Genomic DNA, 8304 nt, shown 5'->3' with positions numbered 1-8304 from the left:
CTGGTGGCAGCGACTATTTGTTGACATTTGGTATACTCTCTAAGACGTTTTTAAAAATGAAATCAAAGAACCTTGTTTGAAAGAAGTAAAGTTGAGAACTTTTATCAGAGTATCTTTTATGTGCAATCTGCTCTTGTAAGTTTTCCATGAATTTAGAAACTTATGACACTGCTAATGAAAATAACCTCCAAAAGAAAACTTTAAGTCTGATTTCATTTTTAATTTGCGTATTTGTTGCCTGGAAATAGAACAGATATTTATGAATTTCTAAACAGAAAAGTGAATTGATGGTGAAGAAATGGAAATTGAGAATATATTATTCATTCCCAATTATGGTCGCAAATGTTTCCAAATTAAAGAATATTTAAATAGTATATGGGATCCAATCTCATTTAAAAATTTTTTTTGAGTGTGGTTAGAGTCGACGTAATTTAAAAAATTATCTGTTTATCTCTATTTTCTAATTCTTATGTAAAGCATATATAGAGGCCTTGTTTAATTTTAAGTGTTAAAAAATCACGGAGCTACCAGCTGCTACTGCACTTTTACTAACAGAAAGTCGGGGTACAACCCCACGGTAACCCTCCCAACCCCACTACCCCCCCGCGCGGCTTCCAGGGACTGAGCACACGGGCAGGGCGGGAAGAAGAGGTATGCGCAGGCGCAATGGGGAGCCAGCGGCTTCAGGAGGGACTGGAGTCTATGTTAAAGGACAGCTCTCCCAGCCAATAAGGAGACAGCACCGTTGGCCTTTTTCCCGGTGGGGGACGCCGGAAGCGGGTTTCGCCTGCGGTGGCGAAGGCGGCTGCTAGAGTAACCCCGGAGCAGAGGTGAGTGGGTGGCAACGGTTAGGAGCTCGGTTCCGCGCGTTTTTCCCTTTCTGGACCCCTCTGCTTCGTCAGGGCAGACTGGGAAAGGGGGAGACCTGGCGCGGAGTCCGCTCTCTCGCCTCCCTCCCCCGCGCCCCTCAGCGCGGCCTTCCCGCCCCTCGTGGAGCCCCGGGGCGGATTGCCCTGCGGGCTCGGGGCTTCTGGGTTTGGGGAGGCCGAGCCGGACAGGAGGTGGGAACACCCGGTTTGCTAAAATGTGTGGCCTTGAAGAGTCACTTGGCCTCTCCGGGCTCTAAAATGAAAATACCGTCCCTGTCCGTCTTCCATACGGAGCGACCCTGAAATCGCTGATAGGCGCGGGGAGGGAGGGAGATCCCACGCCTAATCGTCCAGGATTCCTCTGCAGAGGTCTTAGGCCTCACCGACAGTGCGCAAAGAGGGTCAAGTGTCAGCGGTGGGGCGCGGATAACGCGCTGCGATGCCTGGGCTCTGGTTTTACTAAAGACCAACATCGCCTTGAAAAGTTCATTCTAGAGAAGTGATGGAGAAATAAGCATAATTTCTATGCCGTGTCAGGTTCCTGTTGTACGGTTAGAAGCTTCACAGTTTCCAGATCTAGGAGAGCTTGCACGGTGCCACTAAAAGGACCGAGCATGAGAATTCCTGCTCTGTACCATTCACTAACCTTTTCATCTGGTGCCAGCACTTCCCTCATTGAGACTTGGGATCCTCATCTCTAACGTGCAATTGATGGCAGAGCTTAAGTCAGAATTGTTATGAAGATTAAGAAAGGATATAACACAATGGTACCTGTTCCCTAATTAGCATTTAGAAAATGGCAACTTCAACAGAGGAATGGGCATTGTGCTGAGAAGCCCAAACCGAAAGAGGCTTGAGAAGGGGAAACCTAGGCTGTCTAAATTTATGTTGAAGTTCCAGATCAATGCCAATTCTCTGATTTTTGTAATGATGTCGTTAATAAGAGAACATTCTTGTTTTGGGGACATGCACCACAGTATTTGGGTGTAAAGAGATGAGAGACTGATAAGGCAAATGAGGGAAAATGTTAACATTTGGAGAATCTGCATGAAAATATGGAGCTTCCTTATTAGTACTATTTGTACTACATTTCTATATCTGAATTTATGTAAAAAGTTTTAAAAAGTTGATTATAACTTTGCAGCTGTCATAGTTTGTAAATAAATAGTACACATATTTATAACTCCTCGCCCTATGCACTTCCACCTCTTTCCTTAATGGCTGTATTATATACACATTTTTTGGTGTGTACTTGTGCCAATATTTTTATAGAATAAATTTCTAGAAATAGAATTGTTCAAAGAATATCAGCATTAACATTTTTGATACTGCCAAATTAAATCCCAAATATGTATTTATTTCCTTTTCTGTCAGTTGTGTATGGGAATTTACCGTATTCTCTAGGGCAGCACTGGCCTACCGCCTAAGAGTGTTAGGTGGTGGTGATCATGATGGTGGCTTCGATGAGGGCCTAGGTGAATGGGTGCTCTCCACCCCAGAAGGCGTCCCTAAAGGGCCAGGATTGCTGAAAGCCTGCTTCTAAAATTGGGATGATCTCTGAAGAAACCCAGAGGGAGGAGAGTGGGACCTCTATGTTAGGGCTTACCTTATATTGGTGGAATGATGGAATATTTGAAATATTGATAGTTTGTTAGATGGAAAGTATCCTTTTTAAAATTTGGTTTTAAAGGTGTATTAGTCTGGATATCTTTCCACCTTTATTTAGTGTTTGCATTTTTCTTGCCATCTTTTGCCTATTTTCTTTTTCAGTGTAGGTTTTAAAAAGAGTCATTCAGTAGACTTTCACAGAAGATCTAGCACCTTTTAGGTTTTGTTTGGGGTGCTGGAGGTAGAGTTGTGAACAAGGCAGGCAACTCCTGAAGTCAGTGCTTTTCTTCCAGTGGGGATGGAGTCAGAATATGTTTTTAGAAAAACAATAAAATTTCTAGTATTTGCTTCTTTAGCTTGCAAACATTTTTATACCAGAAAAATGGGATTGCCTGTTTATTTGGCTTATATATATATTTTCCTATTTATTTTTATTAAATTTATTGGGGTGACATTGGTTAATAATATATAATTTCAGGTGTATATCTTTATAATACAACCTCTGTATACTGCATTTTGTGCCCATCACCCAAAGTCTAGTCTCTGATGTGTTTGACCCTTTACAAAGCCTTTTGTCCTTCCCCACCCACCTTCCTCTCTCGTAACCACCATTCTGTTGTGTTAAATTTATTTTTGGTAGTCAGATCTGTTGCTCTTTTGCAGCAGTCTTAAAATTTGTAGTTATTTCCTTCATAGATTGTAAGCAGCACTAGGATGGAGGCAGTGTTTCTCGTTTACTTTTGAAACATAGTGTAGTGTAGTGTTTGAGATGTTTAAATTCTGGATCCTTCCTCTACTACTTAACTCTGTGACCACACAAGCAGCTCAACCTTTCTGAGCCATATTGTCTCAACTCTAAAATGGAAAGAACATCTTTCTTTTCTCAGATTTCTCACAACCATGAGAAAAGTATTTAGAATAGTGTCTGGCATACAGTATGCACCCAAATATTATCTATCCATCATTATAATCATCCCTGAATACTCATTGTCATATATTAATGAACAATAGATATATGAAGGAGTGAACACACTTAAGGATGTTTGCACCTACTTCCAAATTCTCATTGATTTGGCGCTTTCTTGAAATGAATGGAGCTGTTCAATAAATATTCATGAAGCTCCTGTGTGCATGGTTGTAGCCGCAGTGAGAACTGCAATAGTCAAAAAATTTTCCCTTCATGGACCTTATTGGCTGGTTAGGGAGACAGATCAGGCGCTGGTACAGAGAATAAACGTCATAATGTGGCTGCATAGGCGAGATTGAACGCTCTGAAGCAGTGTATAAAGTAAGCCAAGTTTATTGCCCACAAATGGGCTGAGACCTGAACAAGTCTCTAACAGAGCTCTGACTGTGAATGAGCTTTGGGGCAGGGCTTATATAGGATAGGGGGTTTGCTTCTTTGTTTCTCCTTTGGCGGGAAGCAGCCTTGGGAAGTGGGGGCTGGGCAGGGCTGCAGGAATGTCTTGGCAGTAACAGAAATTCACAAGGCCATAAGGTTATCTTTAACTGCACCTGCAGCATATTAGTTGTGGTTGAATTCTTTATAAACCAATTATGTCTGCAAAGAGGCTAGACATTCTGTAAGACATAACTTTACAAGAGTTACAAACAAGTCACAAGCAAATGGAAGGAGATAGGGTCTATGGAAAGGAGCTGAGCTGGGGTTTCTTAGCTTGTAAATCACCGAGTGGCTGTAACATTCCCCCTTTCGAGTGCCCTGACAATACCTTTTAGCAGACCCTTGCAACTTTTTAGCAGACCTTTACAACTTTTTACAGAGAATAGCTGATGCCCCTGCTTAAGGCAGTATCTGCTTTTGTTGAGCAATCAGAGTAGTTTTTTCTTTTGAGGTGACATTTTAAGCTAGTGCCTGAAGCAGGAAGAAAAGCATTAAGGAAAGACCCAAAGGCAGAAGCTGTTAAAGAACTGTGTAAGAGTACTAGTTTGAAGACAGTATTGCTAGGATATAATAAAGAAAAAGGGATGTGGTGTAAGAAGAATTATCCTGACCATTATATAGAAGAACAGTAGTGAAAGCAAAAAGATGCCTGGGGAAGGCAAGAGGGAGTAGTGACTTGGTCGTACTTGATGAATTTGAGTTAGTGAAGATGTGGAATCAATAGGACTTCATAAATTTGACAGTGATGGGGAGGAGAAGAGGTTAACAAAGCTGGAAGATAAAGATAACCTTTGGGTTTCTGGCTTGAAACATTCGATAGATAATGGGGACATTTTGTTGAGATACGGAAGATCAGAAACTGGGAGGAATAGGTGTAGGCTGTATGTGTATATAGGGGATGATTTTTTTTTTTTTTTTTTAAGTTTGAACATCTTACAAGACATTCAGAAGGGGCTCAGAGGCCATTGGACTAGAGGTAAAGAGTCATAAACATAGACCAGGGTTTTTCTGCTTTGACAGAACACATTGACACTTTGAGCTGGTTAATTCTTTGTTGTGGAGGGCTGTCCTGTGCATTTAAGTGTTCAGCAGTATCCCCAGCCTCTACCCATTAGATATCACTAGTACCTCTTCAACTGTGACAATTAAAAATGTCTCCAGGCCTTGCCATATGTCTCCTTGGCGGGTGAAATTGACCCTGCTTGAGAACCACTGATAGAAATGGTATTGAACGCTATGGAACTGACTGGGATCACCCAAGGAAGAATTTAAAGCAGCGGTCTAAAACTAGTGGCCAGCAAGTTTGTTGTAGATAAGTTCTTTTTGACCCCACAGTACTTGACAATTTCTGGAATTAATTAGCAGTGTTTAAAAGTTGAGAGATTTCACATAAAAATATGGGATTTAGCTCTCTTTTGAAAAATTAAGAAACTGAGGAACAATGAATTTTCAGTCCCACATGAATGCTAATGGCTGGAGGTTTTGAGATCTGGCATGTGTATGCTTATTTAGTTCACTCTAATCCCTGCCCCATAGTGCTTCACTCTTTATGTCGCCTGCCTTTTTCTGCTTGTGAACCCCTAATTTAGAGAGAAGAGGTCCCACGGCAGTCTTCTGAGACACCCTATGCCTCCTAGGGTGTTCAAACTTAAATTAATTTGATTTCATGCCTTTTATACAACCCATGTACACATGCAGCCTAAATGTATTCCTTCCAGTTTCTGATCTTCATTATATCAATAAAATGTCCCTGTTATCCACACCGGCATTAAACTTTGGATAAAGGAGAAGGGCAGTACAGGAGACTGAAGAGAGTGGTTAGTGAGGTGGGAGGAAAACAAACGTAGGCTCACAAAACCTGGGTGAGGAAGGGAATGTGTTGAAAAGGAAGAAAATGCTGATAGGTTGAGTAATCAACACGTAGAAAAATAGCCAGTTGATTTGGTCACGTGGTGATTGTTGAAGACCTGATGAGCAGTTTTTGTGGAGGTAGGAGGTTGAAGCCAGACTGGATAATGACAAAAAAAATGAATATGCAGAAGGCTAGTAAAGCAGTGAACTGTGGCTGGTATAGTTACAGTAACTCATGATGCACATGTCCACTGCCTCATTGGTCCTCAACAGCATTCTCTCTATCACTGTGGCTTGGTGGGAACTCAGTGATACCCCATAGCTGTTCTTAGAACTTCACAAATTCCAGTATATTATTTGCCATCTCTGATGTTGTATGGTGGTGTTATATCTTCAAAATCTAATAAGATCAATCTAAATGAGCACTTGGAATCTTCTCGTTTTATGATATACCTAAGCTTAAAATGAAATAGGTGTTATTGTGACCGTAGAAGATAATTTGGGTTCGAAATTTCTGTAGGAGAAAACATGTATAGTACCTTGCAGAAAAAATGGGATGAAATTGGATCATCATTTTATCAAAGAAGCTCAGATGATACCAGCTGTCTGGAATATAGTTAATTTTGTCAAAGTGTTTTATTAGAGTTATAAGTGTATGCTTTTGGAAATCAGTCTATGATATAAAAAGGGGCAAATGCAGTGGGGAGACAGCATGGATGGTTTGGCTATGGAGAGGAATAGAGAACTGGGGCATAGCTGGTGAGGTATGGAATCCAGGCTTTATAGATGAAAATATACTGCAGCATATTTTTTTTAATGCTGATGAAAGTATCAAGTAGACCAGGAAGGTACTTCGATGATTAGAGCAGGGTGACAGCCTTTCCCTGTTTAACTGCTAAGTTTCAGAAACGAAGGAGATTGTATTGTGCTGGACCCCAACTGCGAGGGTGAAAAACGGAAAGTATTCTGCCTTTAGTCACCTAATATGTCAGGTTTGTTTTGTAGAGATACTCCAAATCTTTTGTCTATTTCTATAGGTTGTTGATCTTCCACAATGGGTGAGCCACAGCAAGTGAGTGCCCTTCCACCACCTCCAATGCAGTACATCAAGGAGTATACGGATGAAAATATTCAGGAAGGCCTAGCTCCCAAGCCTCCACCTCCAATAAAAGACAGTTATATGATGTTCGGCAACCAGTTCCAGTGTGATGATCTTATCATCCGCCCTTTAGAAAGTCAGGGCATCGAACGGCTTCATCCTATGCAGTTTGACCACAAGAAAGAACTGAGGAAACTCAATATGTCTATCCTTATTAATTTCTTAGACCTCTTAGATATTTTGATAAGGAGTCCTGGGAGTATAAAACGAGAAGAGAAGCTAGAAGATCTTAAGCTGCTTTTTGTACATGTGCATCATCTCATAAATGAATACCGACCCCATCAAGCACGAGAGACCCTGAGGGTCATGATGGAGGTGCAAAAACGTCAACGCCTTGAAACAGCTGAGAGGTTTCAAAAGCATCTGGAAAGAGTCATTGAGATGATTCAAAATTGCCTGGCTTCTTTGCCTGATGATTTACCCCATTCAGAAGCAGGAATGAGAGTAAGAACTGAACCAGTGGATGCTGATGATAGCAACAATTGTACTGGACAGAATGAACAGCAAAGAGAAAATTCAGGTCATCGGAAGGACCAGATTATAGAGAAAGATGCTGCCTTGTGTGTTCTAATTGATGAAATGAATGAAAGACCGTGAAGGATGTTTCTCTTTTTGTTGTTTTTCTTTTTTCCTTGCAGTAAATAGCATCGTATGTTAGTTAATTTGTGTCTTAAAAGAGATATAAGTAGTTTATGTAAACAACCTCACTCTGCAATTTCATCAGTTATGAGTTGTTGCAGGCAGTAATTTCACTTTATGGCAAGCATAGGCAAATGAGGATGACTGCATTAAGAGTGATCAACTTAAAAAGCAAAGTGCTGCTGTGTGGAACATTCCTGTTGCAGTAAACGTTGAAGATAATAGTGTTAGCAAACTTTCAGCCTTGAAAAGTAAATTTGCTTTTAAGTCATTTGCTTTAAGAATGATAAATAAACGATATCAAACTATATAATATGACATTATGAAATCTTTATATTTCACTTAAAATTTGTTAAATCTCTAAAAAAGTATTTTAATATGTTAAAAGCGAGGAACCCCATAGAATTATAAAACAGCAATTTTATTTTTCCTCAACTGTTCCTGTAAACACATTATCTCAGCCTCTTGTCACTATCCTGGATGGGTCCCATAACATTTTTTAGTCATTCATATAAGTCCTTTGTTCACTTTTAGTTGCAACCATTCATTTTAGTAATAAAAATGTTTATGTAGCCCTGGCTGGTGTAGCTTAGTGGATTGAATGCCAGCCTGCGAACCAAAGGATCACTGGTTCGATTCCCAGTCACGGCACATGCCTGGGTTGCGGGCCAGGTCCCCAGTTGGGGGTATATGAAAGGCAATCACACATTGATGTTTCTCTTTCTCTCTTTAAAAAGAAATCTTTTTAAAAAAGTGTGGGTAATTAGCTGTACATT

The 8304-nt window shown here is 40.6% G+C and overlaps 1 protein-coding gene across 1 annotated transcript; it reads left to right on the top strand.

The window, feature by feature from the left end:
- The first annotated feature begins 747 nt into the window (after positions 1–747).
- Positions 748–7841, top strand: MED7 (mediator complex subunit 7). Its single transcript, XM_090289664.1, has 2 exons — positions 748–830; positions 6768–7841. Exon 2 carries the CDS (start codon positions 6785–6787, stop codon positions 7484–7486), a length of 702 nt encoding a protein of 233 aa, XP_090145790.1. The 5' UTR covers positions 748–830; positions 6768–6784; the 3' UTR covers positions 7487–7841.
- Positions 7842–8304: the final 463 nt, after the last annotated feature.

The sequence above is a fragment of the Furipterus horrens genome, unplaced genomic scaffold, assembly GCF_987537825.1.
Source record: "Furipterus horrens unplaced genomic scaffold, mFurHor1.1.pri manual_scaffold_10, whole genome shotgun sequence".
NCBI lineage: Eukaryota > Metazoa > Chordata > Mammalia > Chiroptera > Furipteridae > Furipterus > Furipterus horrens.
The sequence above is the reverse complement of the archived record's forward strand: the minus strand, read 5'-3'. Positions and strand labels throughout refer to the sequence as shown.

Bases quoted from the DNA above. Each gene is read 5' to 3' on its own strand.
- MED7 (XM_090289664.1), top strand. From the start codon at position 6,785: ATGGGTGAGCCACAGCAAGTGAGTGCCCTTCCACCACCTCCAATGCAG.